This window comes from Zerene cesonia, chromosome 7, assembly GCF_012273895.1.
Source record: "Zerene cesonia ecotype Mississippi chromosome 7, Zerene_cesonia_1.1, whole genome shotgun sequence".
NCBI lineage: Eukaryota > Metazoa > Arthropoda > Insecta > Lepidoptera > Pieridae > Zerene > Zerene cesonia.
In genome coordinates this window covers 2,980,235-2,999,276 of record NC_052108.1, presented here as the reverse complement: position 1 = coordinate 2,999,276, position 19,042 = coordinate 2,980,235, and the positions used below count along the sequence as shown (strand labels likewise).

Genomic DNA, 19,042 nt, shown 5'->3' with positions numbered 1-19,042 from the left:
AAAGTAATAAATGTTATTTGCAGTTAACAATTTTCTTTTTTCTTTATTACAATATTTATGGCAAGACTAGGTACAAGAAATAAGTTGGTTGAAACCTCTTTGTCTGGACGTATTCACGTTAACGTATCTCCTATAAGACTTGTTTCGAGATTTTTGCTTGGGTAATAAGTGTCTTTACGAATGTCTCTAGACCATTACCATTCATCTCTTCCTAGTAACAATGCGCTGTAGTCATAATTGTTCCTCAATAATCCCAAGACGGAAGTTCAGCTACACATAACCACTTGCCAAATGGTGAAGGAAACGTGACGTGCCGCGATAGCTAGCGATTCCCAAGATCCGCATACAGTTGAACGACCGTGCAAATGGAACAGTTTGAATAAAATATTAGTTTCTAGTAAACCCGGTCAAACGTGAACCATCTGTTGTTTTGTTTTCCACAACAGTTCCTTTATGCTTTGTCGGCATCACCCTCTCCACCTCGTTTTCACTTTGTAAATAGTGCAGTTTAGCTAAGCCTACAGTTGTCATAATATTGTCTGCATACAATGACTTTAATCCACATCAGTATTTCGTAAAACCCCTCACAGTTACAAAGACACTCAATCTTTCTCTATGAAGATACTATGGACATATAATATGATATACAATCTATAATGGGACTTATTATAGGCCGTTGGTCAATAGCATTCAAGCCACGATGCGAAAGTAAATACGTATAATTGTTTTCAATTTTTTTATTAGTTTGCCAAACAATCTTTCAGGTTTATAGCATTCATTTCCTTCCGTTCGTTATTTAAAGTCAAATAAATTTAACTAATTATAAATATAGGTTAAGATGATGTTGGTTCATTGCCAGCATTTGACTGAAAAGCTGCAATATCCAATTATGTCCAAATTTGCGTTAAGTAATCATCAACGTTCAGGAAAAACTATTTTTCTAGGTGAAGCGTAGAAATGTAAAATAACGTAGCGGCTAATACTTGTTTCGTTTTTGTATTATATCCACTAAGTATTTATAGATACAGCGAATCCATTTAATAAATCATATGTCAATATAATAATTGAACTCGATTGTAAATCGTCTGAGTAATATCAGGAAGTAGTTATGGCAGTTGATTAAACTGGAGCAGTTGCTATGAGAGTGCATGTTAGCAATCATATTGTCTTGGTCTTGTTCCTATCCTAGCTCTAAGTTGGAAATGCAAATGATGCCCAAATACGCCTACCTATTGGGGATTGGTTTATTCCTCATAGTAATTATGCGACGTAGATTTTGGTAATATACTAAAATTAATGGCGCATGTCTTGTGTTTAATTGTTAAATCTCTCGTATTAGTGGAAACAATTATTACAATGACTGTTACATAGTTTTAATTTCATCAAGATAATATGATTGGCTAGATGTTAAAGTTGACGCAAAAAAGTTTTGTTACGTAAATAATCGGCAAGCTACATTAATATTATTAAATAATTATATTGTTTTTGGTTAATTTTTATGTTTCTTATCACTGGGGGCTAACAATTTCACGATATATACATATTACACATGGATTTTACCCTTAATATAGTCTCCAAATATGATAATGTAATCGACTAAAGCAATGACGTCACCACTAAAAATAACAGAAAAAGTCCTTTGTCCTGTTCTCATTAAAATTCAATTCTTTTGTGGACAAAAGGATAAAAGTGAAAAGTCAGGGCTTTCAGCTCAGATTTAATTACGATGATATCATACTTAAAGAGGTCAGTTAATAACCTTTGTTGTTATTTAAAGAATTCAATGACATAACGCGAAATGGCAAATAAAATGTATATGTATGACTGGTCTCAACTTCAGTGACGAATCAATATTAAAAAAGTTACTGAATCGAATAAAATTCTTTATTATTTTATAGTATTGATATGTTCATAGGGTGGATTTCTAATATGAGATTGACTTGAATATTATTTTGTTCAATAGCTGCAACGCTAGGAATATAACTTCTAGTAATCATAGTTAATATGTTTGTACAGGCTGATAATAATACCTGAGCATAATCATTAAAATATTTTATTACGCAGATGTGTACATAACTTATGTTCGGCCGATATTCTCTCCTTGTGATGTTTTGAGAACAAAGTTGTTATTTTCTTCACGACAATCATTATTTGGCCCGTCAATTTATATTTTAAATGCATTTATAATTCTATGAACAAAATTCTGTCAGATAAGATCAGATAAGATAACTATTTATTCTATACTTTATTTTTAGAATTACTTGTGATTCGCCTCGGTGTTTCTGTAGTACCTACATATGTAGAAGCCTAAATCACTTAGGGATAACGTACATTTCCAACGGTGGAAGAATTTTCAAATTCGTTCATTATTTCCCGAGATTAGCGCATTCAAACAAGCAAACTCTTCAGTTTTATATTCTTAGTATATACTTTCACTATTCGGATACCAAAAGGTGCAGTGGTCAGCACCAAAGTTATTATATACGCCAAACCCTTTATACCTAATCAAAGCCAGGCATATTTCCAAAGCGATAATTGAATATTTTGTTCGGTCATATTTCGTATTATACTTATTCCATCTCTGACAATTACACTATTCCACAAACTGACTATTTTCGTATGTTTATATGATCCAGTGACACCATGAGGCTGAATTAATTGCGGTGAATCACGCATACTTAGGTGAATCACGTGGTAAGCAGATTCCGTACGGCTCGTGGTCGCTCGCTATGTCAGGGTTTACTATTTATTATAAATAAAGATTACACTTTTAGAAATTATAGAGTTTTAAACGGATTTTAAACGCTATTTATTCATTATATTATTAACCCGTTTAAGTTTTTAATTTCTAAATGTATAATACTCGCGTAAAAGCAAACACTAGAAAATAAGATTTACACTACTTACTCCATAGCGGCCTACCGAAAAACCTCCGAGTTCAAAGTAACACACTAAATTACTAGGTAAAACGCTTTAATGTAATAACTGTTACGTTTTTGATGTACAGTGCCACCAACTTATCTCTGAAATTAAGAGTGTCGTCACCGTCGCTTCAGTATAACCTTTAGTATAATATTTTGGGCATCACTTTTGAATAGCTTTCGGCATATATAATACAGTATTTTTTTTATAAATTTGAATTTTATATATAAGTTGAAAGATTGCAATAAAATACATAGAAGTCAACGCAATTTCAAAGATAAGTTGGTTGCACTGTGTTGTAAGGAGTTCATTCAATAGACATGGCAAATGTGGAAGATAGATTATATTTCGTCTTTAATCAAAGCAAGAGGTAATAAGTTTATTATTAAAGTTTTTGATCGTTACATATTTGAAATAGATACAGGCTTTTATCTTTCCGTAAAGGAATTAATAGTGTTTGAACTGATGTAAGCGCACTTTTTCCTGGGTAAAAGTTAGGAAATTGTTGATTTTTTATTTTTTTATTCATAAAGGCTTACTCAGAGTCAGAAGAGAAGTTAAGCGTTGGAATAAAATAAAAAAAAAACAAACAACACAACTATTGACTAAGTATTAAAGAAAAAAATTCCATTGGTTGCTAATAATCACATAAGAATAACCAAGTATGACCTCAGACAATATCAATACACTTCTGCGTACGAAGGTCTAGACTTCAGACTAAGTCTAGATGCAAATGAAACACGTAAAAATTCAATTAATATTCAGGTGGTAGCCCTACTTCCTCGCACAGGATGAGACAGGATTCGTTTCACACTTGTGATGACGTAATAATCCATACATGGTGCCTCACATACGAACACGTGTTCCGTGGTAATTATTTCTATGATCACATTTTATAATTTATATACGGAGAATTTATTCGAGGGTGCGCTCCTATAATCAGAATAATATCGTAACGTACTGATTGTCAGCATCGGATTTCTCCAGTCTGCCTGCACCATCAACATTATAGACTGGCGGGAACAAAATTGGCCTGTTTGTTTAACATTGAATACAAATTACCAGTTTGTGTTATAGTTTTCTAATGTTTACTTAAACTGAACTAAAGTATACATATTTAACTGTTCCTTCCTATGCCAATATGTGTACAATTCATCCGATTTTCTGCATCATTATAATAGTCACAAGTATCCTTATATTAGTCCTTACATAGGCTCATACTCTACAGTCTACAGCATAGCGACAATGGTGCAAGGGTCACGCAATGCGGCGATATCGTTGCGATTGGCTAAATTTCGTGTGAAAGTTCCGCTGTAGTGCTTGTACTGCGGCCCTTTATGTTACCCTTATTAAATTACATTTGTAGAAATTTAATAATATTGGCGTACATATAAATGAATGGATGAATAATGCTAACGCAGAAAAAATTATTTTAGTTAAGTTTCTTTGTAGAAAAAAAACCGATCTAATTATATTTGTATAATACAAATGAGCATAAATTTATTGATATAACATACAACACCAGCTGCCAATTAATATAGATGAACAGTAATGTGCAGTCAGTGTAAAAATTAACTGTGCAAGCGCTGCAAAAACTATTAAAGTCACCATCCCTATATAATTAAATCGACATGCTCCAAGAGCTCGTGTAGTCTAACAAACACGTACCAGGAATTGTGACTATAAGCTGGAAAATTAACCAATAGTAGAACTTGCAATATCCTATTTTTATTTAATTCTTGGCCACTTAAAACAAGCAACTTCCAAAAACGTAAGTTCCCAAATATTGGTACAGCAATGATGGAAGCCATTTTACACGATTTCGAATAATTAATTTTCGTTCGTTCTTTAATTATAAGTAGCAAAGACAGCATCCTCTATATTAGTCTGAATAATAAAAACATTAATATTTAAGCTCGATGTTTTAAATCTATAGCAATGATCAATTGCTTCATCTTATCTCTTTGTAATTGGAAAAGCTAAAAACAAAGGCTTTTTATATCCGTTTCGTTTGGGCTGAAAAATAAAACGTGCATTACCTTTGTTACGTCGAGTATGCGTTTAAATATGTGAAATAATGTAAACAAAGGAAGTTCCAAGAAAACATCGGAAGACTATGTCAATAAATGTTAATATAAATGATTTATGTCATATTTAAGACATTGGGGCCTTCAAGAAAAGAGCGTATATGTCCCTGAAAGGCCGGCAAAGCACTTGTAACACCGCTAGTGTTGCAAGTGTTTAGGGGCGGTGGTGACCACTTAACATCAGGTGGCCCACCTGCTCCTTTGCTTGCTCTGCCATAAAAAAAAATGTACTATGTAGAATTGTATAATGTCGAAGAAATTCGTTCCAATTTATTTAAATGTCTTATATATATAGTCCTTACTAAATTGAAAATTTGCAAGAACCATGTATTTGGATTAACTTAAAAGTTTCGAATCAAATAGGCAGGTAATTCCAAATTAAAAATAATTTAATTTGAAAATAGCACATTTCTTTTACATTTCTATATGTTTACTGTTTAGACTCTCCATCTACGTGTGTAATACCCATTAATTGAATTAACACCACTTACCGCCCAATTGCGAGATTTGAGCAATAAATAAAGCCAGATGTTGGCGGCAAGCATACGGTCGCTGCGGTCGTCATTTTTATTTATAGTTATTAAATCTTATTAACAACTATCTTCATGACCTACTTAAGCGGTAGAGTGCTTTATACTCTAGGATATATGAATGTTTGGTATCTTGAACCAATCCAACCGTACTATCGAGTCCCATTGTCTGTGAGTCGAATTTCCGATCATGCAATTATACAAATGAAATTATATACCTTTTTAGATTCCAATACTTATTTTCTTCTCCTTTATATTATTTTCGTTGATATGATGTATAAGCATAGTAATATTTGTCTTTTGAAACCCAGTGTTATGTTTCATTTGTCTGGACGCGTAGGTGCAATTGTGTGGAGAACAAGAAAGCATACTCGAGTGCAACGTCCTACACGCACTATTAATTCGTTACGATCATATACCCCAGATATTACAAGAAACCTATGGCTTTGCTTTTACAGAAAGATGTTCTTATGTTCATTGTATAAGGGTTAATCTTTTATTTTGTTGTATTCTTTGATATCTTATATTTCGAACCTATTATTAACGTAACTATATATAACCTAAATATTTATATTAGCTTTACTTTATGTCTTTGCAATTATCCTACAAAGTTGAAAAATTTTAGTCACGTAGTTGTGAATAAGGGTTATGCGGGATTGGACACACGAAAACCACGCAAATAGTTCCTAGATGCTTCTGAGAATCAAACAGATCTACGCATAAATTAGTTATTACAGTCACGTTATTAATGTATAGGTGGACTATATGAATATTGTTATTATTGAACATATGCACAAATTATTGTACTTCAAACATTGATGATAACCGACATTAAATACCTTATGAAGAATGGTAATGCACGTTCATTAAAAATTATGTTTCACCACGACGTAAGGATGTTAACATGAGCACTTAACCCGTTTTTAAATAAATTAACAGAAACATTATGCAAAAAATATGAAAAGCTGTGGTACAACGCAACCTAATTTTCAAAGGCTTTGTGGAGCAATGCATGAATTAAAACATGCACATTATACGTTAGCGTAGCTAACTTGATAGCTTATTGTTCAGAGCGGGATTATAACCTAGAACATAATATGAGGTATCTACACAACAGAGGATTAGTATTGAAGGGCAGAATTTATAGACCTATTGTTTACAAGGCTGGTTTTAATTAATACAAACGTATATCTATATCTATGTATTAAATATAAATATAAAGGGAGTTAAGAATCGGAACACGCGAAAAGATTAAACTAGTTGCCTTCACTAGGAGCCCACAAGTTTCGGTTTCCTTAAAACACAAATCAAGAAGCTTTATCGTCCTATGGGATTTCCATGTTTATTCATTACGTGTTAATGAAAGTTGGGGTCAACAACGCGGAGCCTGAGAAGGTCTATATTACGCAGATTTTTACGTCGCATTTATCTGAAACATTGAACAAAATCCAAATAGTAGCCATTATCCCCCCGGTTCATTTTGCCACCTCAAATTATTTGTATGATAAGTTTATAAGTACACTTCAGAGGATTACAACCATGAAGATAATACATGGAGTGTCCTATTGTTTATTAATGCCAGTCTCATAATACCTAATAAAGACCTCAATAAGCGTTTATGCAAGGTTGCTTAATTAACCCTCCGGTAAGGATGTGTTTGTTAGTGTAGTGACTAGTGCCTATGTTGTATTTTTATCAAGGAGAAAAATGAGCAGGCGATCGTCCGACGATAAGAACCAAAACAATAGAGATTAGAGACTACTTGCGTCACAAGAAATTGGAATAGCAATGCGAACGAAATATTCAAGCTCAGATTGTCAGACAATACATAATTATGGGGATATTTCGCAACGTTTTAGGGTATTAATGTCACTGGCACGATTTGTCACATTGCAATATAAAAAAATAAAGTCGTCTTAATCTGCAAAATCTTATAGCTTTTAATTGATGAGTTAATATAACTCTTAAAATTGTATGCTACTAGCTAGCTTGAAATCTATAAGTAAAGCTAACCTAAGTTCTTATATATTTGTTGTGGTATAGGTTCCATTCCCAGATAATTAATACCAAGTTGTATTTATAGCTAAAGAAAGTATTCCCGAGTACAAAATAAACAAAATGAATGTACGAATCAATTGATGTTAATATTTGACGAGGACGTGATATTCAAACCGATGCATTTAAACTCTTAATTAGATATATCACGAACAAAAGTGTGGTTGCATTATAGCGTAGACCAAGCTAAGCTGAGTTAATCGACTTCTGGTTTAGTACTAGCTTTTTCATATCCATTTTTCATTGGCTTTAATGAGTAACAAAGGCAGTTTCAACTGCTGTTATATGTTATATCTTAAGATACATGCTGCTTCTATATGCTTCTACATAACAGTTCATAGTATATTTTATACAAGTATTTCACCTTGCCTTACCTTACCCCTACATGTAAATTGCAATCCGGGAGGATATATATTAAAGACAATTAATCACTTTCTCGGCTCCGCGTCCGATTTGATACTTATCACATAACGTATGATCTAGAAATGAGGAGAGACTAGAAGAGTAATTTTAAGGACGCTTTCTATCTATAATAACAAACTTTCCAACTATCGATCTATGCTTCAATAGTCTACACTCCACGAGACAAGGTTTCAAGGAGGAAAGTCCAGAATCGATTCTTAAATGTAACTCAAACTCAAGTATTTAAGACTACTTCCAGAAAAACTTTTGGATAGAAGAAACATCGTATGATAACGTGTGAAAAAGAACATAGTTTAATATTTATCATTTACTTGTGTTTTTTACCAACCGGCATGTCCAATCAAAACTTCAATAATCAGAAGTTCGACGACATCTGCCAATCCGCACTTGGCCAGCGTGGTGGATTATGACCTGAACCCTCACAGGAGGCCTGTGTCCCAGCTGTGTGAACTTGTATGGGCTGATGATTATGTGTTTTTAATTGTATAAATGAACAATTTTGTACTTTTATAGACGATAATGGGATTATTTGAGCCCTTGAAACTCTTGTTTATTGATCGAATCAAAATCTACCGTCAAAAAACTCTAAAGTATACCGGTGCTTCAACAATTTTAAGAATTGTTTTAGCTATTTTCGTTATTCAGTATTTATACAGTACACTAGGACTTATCCCAGGCTATGACGAAAAGCGTTTATGTGCTCGTATTTCTTCCTATATCTCTCTCTCTCTGTTTTTGAAGATTGACGTTATTTTGCCGTGTACAATATGTAAAATATAAAAAAAACACTGCATGTCATGTATATATTTGCGGACGCATAACCTTTGAGTGTGTGCAGCGTAGTATAAAGTTGCATGGTTGAATAAACACCCTCACCTTTTCATATATAAACAGTATTAATTATAGACTGTCCTGTTTGACATTGATTTGTAGAATTATGCTTTAAGTAATATTAATATTTTGTTTGATGAATTTTTGATTATTGTTTTTCGTATGCACCATCTTTATTGTACATATTAACAAAAATAAAAAAAGGATGTATAATTAAAAAATACTTAAAACTAGTACACAGTTGGCGGCCTAATGGATAAATGTCATCGCTACGAGGCAACCAATTATTGATATAAATATAAATATATTTCAGAAACAACATAAGTATATGTATAAATATGGGATCACCTTATCTTGGAAATTCTATTTAAAAGCTATTGTAATCTTTCTAATATTTTTTCAACATATTTGCTAATAAACGGTCTACCCCACCTTCGCCTATGGTATATATAGCCTCCTCAATAAATGGGCTATCTAAAAATGAAATAATTTTTCAAATTGAGCCAGTAGTACCTGAGAATAACAAATTCAACCAAACAAACAAACACACTCTTCAGCTTTATAAGTAATAAAAATAAAGATGCTTCAATATTTAAAGAGTTATTTCATTATTTTGGCCGGAGAGAAGTCACCCATCAAATGAGCAGATATTCAATTTAAAATTTTATCACAGGGTAAGTATATTACAATTTTAAGATATTTAAGTATCTATTGCATATCTATAGATGCAATATATAAAACTAGTACAATATATAGTGTATGTAGTAAATGGAATAAAAAAGCATATCAAAACTTAAACAATATAAGAGGAAGTTCATATCAGTATATATATGTTTAATATATAGAATGTATGTGCCTTATCTAGATGATATCATTAATCATTTGTGACAAAGATAAACATCCTTAAGATAAGATAGGCAACTCTCATAGACAATATGTGTGAAAATATTAGATTTGCCTGTGTTTTTTTAACTTACATAAATAATATGAAAATGTATGAATTTATAATGTTTTGAACATGGCTCAAGTTACAGATTATAAGTTGTTGTCTCAGTGAGATAGAGGATCACACAATATTTATTTTTGTTTTTTTTTTATAATCATTTCTTATTAGGAACATGCTCAGTAGGATTTATATAGTATACTTTGTACATAATTCCTAATGAGTTATATGTATATGATTATATATATAAATTATTAGATGAAACTATAAGCCGTGTGATGCTCAACTGTTTAGATAATATTCAAAATCGTTTTGAATTGTAAAATGCAAAATGAATTTATTTTTATCATTTAATTTGAGGAAATGAAATAACTATAGCAACTTATTGTTAACTATTAATATTATGATAATATGCAGACAGTATGTCCTTGTATATCACTTCATCCTTGTGACTTTCTGACTAGGTTCTTTGTTATAAACATGACTCACCTTTTGCAGTTCAAGCGAATGATTGTAGAATCTAAGAAGTTTGTCGACTAAAGGTTTTACGGCGCGCCACGCTCGCTCCTGTGTAATAGTGGAAGGATCTGCTATAGCCTCTCGTATTTCTTTGCCTGCCCCCTTATAACATTGTATTTCTTCTAATATTCTGTCAGAATCTAAGAGAACTCTTTGAACTTCTTCGTAAACATCGCGCTCCGTATCAGTGGGTGCTGCGTTCTCAAAATCCAAGAATATATCGTATCGTGGTGAAGAACAACAGTTGGAATCATCGCGGGCCAACAAGCTCAACAGTTTACCCATATTGTTAAAATTTAAACACAATTTTTAATTAAAAATACCTCCTCGACGACAAAGATATCATTTCCCGAAAATAACGTTCAAGAAAGCTTCAGAACTATTTAAAAAATAGTACAAGTGTAATAGCACTATCACAAAGGGAATGTTTATTTATTTTCGGTATTTATTCACGATTTAACCGAATTTAAAGCACATTTCACTGAACGTCTAGCGCACATACCCCACCGAAGAAACGATAACGAATGACAGTTCTCTTTGACACTGCTTCATGCGTGTGTTGCCGACTTTAATGTATCCGCCCACTATAGGGATGTAATGAAGTTGTATCGATTTTAATGTTGCTGTTGTGAATGTGGAAAAATAAACGTTTATTTCTTTATTTATTGATGCATTAACATATTTTTTGCTTATCTTTACAACAGTATTTAATATTTTTCTTTCTGGTTTTTGGTATGCTTTATTTAATGTAAAATATGTATTTTCTTTTAAAATAATAAAAAAAATGTGCGGCGAATATTTATTTGGTCTACTAGACCGATTTTCACTCTGATTTCTCAAAAGTAGAGCGTGATCATCTAGGAAATTTAATAAATATTGAAAATCTTGTATTTGGCGATGGATTCAGAATCATGGTCGCACTATTCAGTTATAGATGGTTATTGTTATATTTGCTAGGATGAATAAAAAAGCATATAATCAAAAAGTTCTTAAAAGTTAAGATTACAGGGTAGAAAAATTGCCAGTATACCTTAAGCCCACAAATACATGTGAAATATATTATATGCATATTTATGGGTGGTGCAGTGAAGTTCGGACTTCGGCTTTCTAATCGTCTAGCGAGCCTATATAGCTACACGCAGGGGACATGAGAGAACGTGATTTCGGGTCAAAACAATACATAAAGCGAAATTAATTCATTCGGCATAGGTTAAATCGTATAATATTGGGGATTTGGTTATTCGGTAAAATCACTATTCGGTACATCACTAGTATATAAGTTAATAAAACCTGGCTGAAGCTAAAAATGTATTGGTTCTACACTGGAAAATATAACAATTTGTTGACTACTATAAAAGCATTCTAGAACCATAACAGTCAGAAAACAGAATATTGATAAAATAATATAAGTATTTTAATGATGTAAGTGGTTATTGCTTACGACACATGATGTGTTTATAAACTGTAGTTTACTTAAAATTGGAATATATTAAAAAAAAATTAATTACGAAAAATGGCTCATATGACTACAAACACCACAGACTCATCCATTCGATCCTACTTCCATGAATAAAATATCTACTCCATGATAGACTGCTCTCTCTACCTCAGTAATTGGAGCCATAATACAAAAGTATCTGAAAGTTCGTTTGTCATGAGCATAAAATTTAATACAAATCCACAAGTAACATGCATGTCAAAAAGACAAAATATCTTCAAAGTGCAAGTCGGAATTCTACCAAGGCCCTGTACTTAATGGATCCTATCTTTCAAATGTCGCCACCATTAATAAAAAATGCAAATTCTAAATAAATTACGTACTTAATGAGTAGGTACGTAATTTATCGATGATCCAGTCGGCAGAATTGAAATACACGCACTGTACATAACAGAATTTGATTGTAAATAAATAGACGACAATTTTGTTTGTTTTATTTTGTCCATCATTCCTGTTGTGTATAAGTCTATAATGTCTCTGATGATTAGCCATTTCTTTAAATCGATAGCTATTTCTTTCTGTCGTATAGGTACCTACAACCTACGATACATAGTATCTATAGCTGTCGTAGTAGAAAACTATATTTGATATCTGTACTGTACTTTACAATGACAAATTTGTTATACAGAATGTTGCTTATGATTTTTATTTCAGTGTTATAAAAATTCCAAATAACCAAAGCCTATACAGACTCTACCATAGTGAAACAAATTTAATGCATTTTTTTCTTAATACCGAATAAACCAGTAACTAATATTTAAAATATATATTATTGATTTCACTATTCCTTGTCCCACTTATTAGTGAACATTTTTATCGAAACAATTTTATGAGCATTCTGACTGAAAGTAGCGTATCTATTAAAATAACAATATTGTAGCAGCACTATTAACTAGAAATGAAAGATGAGTATCCAGGCATTATTCATTTATTTATTTTATCATAAGTATATAACATCGACACATTGCCAAATGTATTTTACATACGAATAATTTACAAACAAAAATTAATTAGTCTATTTACAAAACTCTTTAAATTTTATCTTGATACATATCTACTAAGTACATATAATAATGTTTTCTCATAAAGCATGCTTATGAGCAATTTGAATCACTCATTAAATCAAGCAGACAACATCACATTCACAATAAGTAGAGGTAAATAATACTGAATAAGTGTGGATATTTAATTATATAATTATAAGTCAAAGTACTTTCATTTTCCGAGTATTTTAAGAATAATATACATATATCGAATATGATGTTGCCTGGCATCATTCAACATACTTGAAAGTTAAAAATAATTGTAAATTTTAAGCCCCTGTATAAAATTTTAATCTACTGATTAATAGAGAGACATGGACAGACCAAGATATCAGCAATAATTATTTTATCAAATAATAAGTACTACAAATGAAAAAAAAATTTAACAAACTTATCGATATCTTAATAATCGTATAATTTTAAAGATCAGTCTAACATTCGATAAAATTTACATTTATAATTCTAACTGCGGTATTGAGTAAGGCTGTGACCCACTGGCAGTAGGCCTGTAACATTTTTTTTCTTCTTTCATAGTTATAAAAGAAAAATGTAAGTGTAAAAAATAATTATTTTGATATATCGTGTAAAAATGTACAAATTCTGTGTGCAATAAACAGATACATAAAAAAAAGTTTTTAATAAAATGGTGATATCATAGACAACCGAAAAGAAACAAACTAGTAAGGACAAACCAATGTTTTATCACGCAAGTTTTTTGTCAAATATAAATTTCGATTGTTTGACATCGTTAAAATATTCGAAGAGTTGTTGTTAAAATTAATAGATATAAATTTGTATTCAGATTAACGACATAAGACACTCAGACTAAGACACCGCTCGCACAACAATCATTAAATAAAATCAATTCATATAATATCCTAGATATCTAACATCTACAATACAGTATCTACATTTGCTATAACATAGTCTTAATTTATTTGGTGTAAAGATCCATCTTATAGTTATCGTAATTAAAATTTTCAATGAAACTTTTATGCTGCTACAGTTCCCTGAAGATTAAAATAAGTAGATTATAAGTTTTATTTTTGTGTAGATAATTAGAACGAGTTTATTTGAATATTTTAATAGGTACAAATTAATAATCATTGCTGTTTACATCTAGATATAAGTATTGTGAATTAATATTAATGATGAGAAATTTAGTGCGATAGAATAATTTACAAGTTTGAACGTGTTTGAGTACCCTGAAAATAAATGCCATAAATGCGAGACAATATTCGCTGTGAAATCATGAATTTGTATAAGTGTACAAAACGTTACAACTTAGTGTCCATCAAGAAATACAAAATAGTAATAAAGTACGTGCACCGTCTCTCCCAACAACCATAAGTCTACTAATATAAAACTAGGAACGAAGTATATTGTACGCGATGTAGGTTATCCGATGAGTTCTAGAACTTTGAATGAAACAATAATTTATACTTAGCTAATAAAATTCCATAAATGCAAGCGAATATAGTAATGAAAAATTTGTGACACCGGCGCGGGCGGTCTACATTATTTATCCATTTACGGCAGATGAACAAATTTTGGAAGGTTAGACTATATAGTTTTATTTAAATTGAAAATCATTTAGCATGATATCAATTATATGTTCTGGCAACATTTGTGGACATAACTTTACATTGTAATCCAGAAAATTGATTTCTCCGACCAAGTTATCCACGTGTGGTTTTTTTTTTGTTTTAATGGTTTGTTTTATATGGTATTTTATGCGCCGGTGCATATGCACTGATTGTAACGGTGTTTATCTGAAATACTTTAGAGCCGATACTAGAAGGAACTTTTCGATGAAGAGGTCAGAGTCCAATGCGGCGATGTGAGCGGCTCTGCCCACAAGCGCGCTGGCGGTGTGCGGCAGCGCGTGTTGGACGTCGTAGCGGACTACTGATACGGAGGAAGCTCGCGCTGCTAGCGGCGATACCATGTTGTGCACCTGTATCATACAAGATTTAGTTCTGTGTGGTTAAAGCAATCAAAAAGAATAATCAATAGCGAAAGAAGAAACGAATCACTACATAATGCTTCAAGTATAATAACGCCTTGCTCACTGGCTCTATGTTTTTGCAGACTACAATATAATTTGAAGTGTTTTATATATGTGTTTTATTTATGTTAATGAACCGGATTTTGTTATGTAATAGTGACATACATATCTCGCGATTGCGCTTTTGTAATAAAGCAATGGGCTGTACAGTCTAATTTAATTTTAATTAGTGTCAAGGAAATGCAAAGTAAAATTTGGAATATGACACCAACTCGCTCACCATTTCTCTATACGCCTGTCCAAGAAGCGAAGTGTCTTTGGCAGCTGCTTTACATAATTCGAGTCTAGCTGAGTGCAAAGGAACGTATCGATCTTGACCAGATCCACAAAGGAGGATGTGTTTGAACTGATGCAGTTGGCTTCTCTCGCTCAATCTATATAGAAATGATCGTCGTGGATCTGATGCATCACGAAGAGAGAGTTGGAGAAGAGAACCAGACTTCTTCCATTTTTGCATGAACCACATTCCTGAAAATATATTACATTTGTTAAGCTTGTCTGGACAGACACTAATGCTCTGATCATGAGTGGGTGCTGTACAAGTTTAACTCTCTGATAAGATTACAAATGTATTGTTATAGACAACTAACCCGCATTCACAAGACCACTAGAATTGTACAACGTTCCTAAATGAGGTCCACTGAGAGACAGGAATGTATGTAGTTTTCCCAAAAACGGCTTCATTTGAGGTCTGGCCAGAGCAGACCGTATAATAATAGTGCCTAAGGAATGTCCCACAAAACTTATCCTAGCTGGCTCGCTTGAATTTTGTATGTGGGTTAAAATTTCTTGGACTAGCCTGAAAATAAAATAAAAATGCAATGTTATAGCCATAATTTAAAGAACAGTTTGAATTTAATTGTATACTCGCCTGTCTGTCATTGTATCGAAATCTGAGAATGTATCTCCTTGATTCCTTTCGGACATAAGAAAGTCTAGCCGAGCGCCAGGCAAGCCTAGTTCAAGATATGTTTTAACTAAGCGAAGATCGGCAGCATTTCCGTCCAAGCCATGGACACATATTATTAGATGTAGACCTAAAACAGGTATTTGTATAATTATAGGATTCTTACCATTCTTTAATTTTTTTTAATTATCAGTTAACTAATTATTTTATCATTTCTTACCTTCTGGGTTAAACATTCTATATTCATCGCTAATATGAAAGTATGGTAACGAATTTTCAACAGGCGGGAAGTCAGAGTATATCGCGCCAGGGTACTTCACGCTTTGTCTAAATTCGTCTCTACATTTTACAAACAGTCTTTCTGATTCTGCAAGTCCAAATATACTGACTAGATTACTTTCTCGTTCTAAAACAAATGTTGGTATAAATTTACATTCCTTTAGAATAAGATATTTAATATTATGCCATTTCAATCCTTTACCATTTTCATTTCTCGATGCTAGCTCTCCTGTACTTCTGCTTTTATTGAGTGTGCTTGTAGCAGATGAAGCCGAGGCGCTGGAAGACTTTTGTGGCCGTAGCTTCCGCCTCTCCAGTATACCTGAAGTAAATACTGTCTTATAAGATAATATCTATAACATTTTTACTTGATTTATATCGAAACTATTTATTTATTTACCCTCACAAACGTGATACAGGGGATTATCCAATTGCAAACTCGTTGGTTGCTCAGCTTTTCGCGTTTTAGAAGGCGTAGATGATTTACTGCTTTGTCGGCTCAGTTTTGGTGATTTCGAGGGAGGATCCTTTAATAAAGTTGTGGTAATTAAAACAATTTATGCGGCACTAAAAACTAGAGCTATATTTATTTTATTCTAAAACTCAAACTTACCTTAAATTGATCAGGTGGTGGAGGCGCATCTCTAAATTGTTGTGGAGGTGGTAAATGTTCGTAATCATTATCCCCAACAAAGTGACTTAAATCCACTTCAGATTTAGCTTTACCTTGATATTGTTGTACAGCAGCAATTGGTCCACCTTTATGGGATTTACACGGTCTCCCAACGGTTAAGCTTCGTATTTCAGCAGCTATAAGCTTTTCTGTATATTCGATTTTATCTCTCAATTTTGTTTTATCTAAGGTATTTGATTTTATCGGAACTAATTGAGCTTTAGTAGATACTTCTTTTCTAATATATGGATGTAAATTATCACTAATAGTTTGAGACTTTTTCACAGTGCCCTCACTGGGCGTTTTAGATGTGGAAGCATATGATTTACCTTGTATAGCACTAAACGAGTTATGTCTTTGATTAATTTTATTATTAGCATCGGAACATTGTAGACAAGTTGCCACACAAGTATCAGAATTACACCCTGCATCAATACCGTTGCTGTGCATAACTTTATTATATTCACACTGGCTATCAGTGCATATGGAGTCACTACAGATTGTGCATTCTTCACAAACGTCTTTATCACAACACTCTATTTTTTCTTCGTCATTACTTTCGTCAGCTTTAACTGCTAATTTCATTAGCCTCTCTCTTAATTGTTCTCCATTGAGGATACTTCTTTTAAAGTCTCTTAATTTTTCACTATCCCTTTTGCGCGGTTCACTTGGCGGTTCGTAAGTTTTGCTTGCTTCTTGAGTAACTACTGTATTTCTAGGTGGTGCAAAAGTTTGATTCACGCTACTGGCATTATCTGGAGATGATGGACCCGAACTACGTCCACTAGATACCCATCCACTTTGTTCACTTAAACTTGACGTAGAGCTTCTACTTCTTCTGTCCTCTTTATTTAAAAAGCTGTCTGGTGGCATAATTTTGAAATCTTTATCACCTATATCTAAAGGAGGTGATTCGAAGGCCGGTGGTGGAGGAGGTGCCAAGTTGGGTAGTGACTCAGATCCAAATGTATTATTTAAATTAGGTTCATCTAAAACGGACGCGGCACTTCTACAATGACGTAATTCAGAACCATGATCAAGACTATATGGAACGCTAGCTGAAGATTCTAAGCGTCGAAGTTGTAAAGGTATGCTCTCATCACTCGATGAAGAAGCGGCAGCTGACATAAGCTGAGTCATTTTTTCAGAGGCTTTATGTTTTGTTCGTTTTTCAGGTCTTCCACTAGACCGTCCGCTTTTAGGAGTAGTGAGTCCTGATTTTGGTGTTGCTCTTCCAGATTTAGGTGTAGCTCGACCAGATCGGGGTGTCACGCCACCAGATTTAGGTGTAGCTTTTCCAGATTTAGGAGTAGCTCTATCAGATTTTGGAGTGCTACGTTCTGACTTAGATGTATGCCGATCTGACTTACTATCTCTTGATCTTATTGAATGATGACTACTCAATGAGTCCCGACTAGAATTTATTTTTGCATTTTCTTTACCGGCATGATTCAGTCGTGATTCTTTCGAACGACTTCTTTTCTGTCTGACTGACGGCATAGTCGAGTGTGGGGTTGATGGTGGTGTTTTTGAGTATGTTGACTTTGAAGTGCCATCACTACTTCGATCTAAAGTCATAACGAAACCACTGTCATCGCTACTTTTACTTGATTTTTTCTGATAATTGTGAATGAGACTTCCAGTATTAAAATCATAACTCCAGTCGCCCTTTTGTAAATAGTAGTTTAGCTCATGTCTTAATTGATTGCGAGCTGCTTCAATGTCTATTTGTTGGTTTTCAATTTGATGAAACACATGCGTAGAATTAGATCTATGAACATGTTTACTAGATACTAAATTACTTTGATCAGTCACTTGAGTTTTTCCACTCACGGGTGGATAAGAATTACGCGGAGGCAACATAGGACGGGGTAAATTTACAGAATAGCCTCTTTGAAATTCTAGGGGATTACGAATTACATTATTAACTTGCATTGTACCCTGATTACCGAAAGCGTAACCATATATTTGGTTAGAATTCGTTTTCGTCGATCCATTATAATTATACCCTACGCTATGGAATACTTCATTATTTGACCCATGGGTACCGACATTCATTGTGCACGGGTTTTTGTATTTTTCTCTAAATTCATTAATATTTCTTCTATATTCATCACCTTTGGATCCACACCTCGTTGTAGTGCTCGTTGGATATGAGGTTGTCGTTACACTTCTTGGGAGAGTTGTTGGTTTTGCTTGTTGTGGAGGTGCATATTGTTTTTGATAATTAACAGAAGCATTGGAGTTGTTTCTGGAACTCTTCG

At 33.1% G+C, this 19,042-nt stretch overlaps 2 protein-coding genes across 2 annotated transcripts in view; both read right to left on the bottom strand.

Moving 5' to 3' along the window:
- LOC119840689 (CYFIP-related Rac1 interactor A) overlaps positions 1-10,857 on the bottom strand; it is a 24,099-nt gene extending 13,242 nt beyond the window's left edge. The window contains exon 1 of the mRNA XM_038367395.1: positions 10,281-10,857. Coding sequence (XP_038223323.1) covers positions 10,281-10,595 — 315 coding nt within the window. The 5' untranslated portion in view covers positions 10,596-10,857. The remainder of the gene's footprint in view (positions 1-10,280) is intronic.
- Positions 10,858-12,722: 1,865 nt separating this feature from the next.
- Positions 12,723-19,042, bottom strand: part of LOC119828198 — a 24,278-nt gene continuing 17,958 nt past the window's right edge. The window contains exons 16-23 of the mRNA XM_038350298.1: positions 16,719-19,037; positions 16,506-16,632; positions 16,308-16,427; positions 16,047-16,232; positions 15,791-15,956; positions 15,510-15,718; positions 15,140-15,387; positions 12,723-14,808 (exon numbers count right to left, since the gene is read on the bottom strand). Of these exons, the coding sequence (XP_038206226.1) occupies positions 14,620-14,808; positions 15,140-15,387; positions 15,510-15,718; positions 15,791-15,956; positions 16,047-16,232; positions 16,308-16,427; positions 16,506-16,632; positions 16,719-19,037 (3,564 nt within the window). The 3' untranslated portion in view covers positions 12,723-14,619. The remainder of the gene's footprint in view (positions 14,809-15,139; positions 15,388-15,509; positions 15,719-15,790; positions 15,957-16,046; positions 16,233-16,307; positions 16,428-16,505; positions 16,633-16,718; positions 19,038-19,042) is intronic.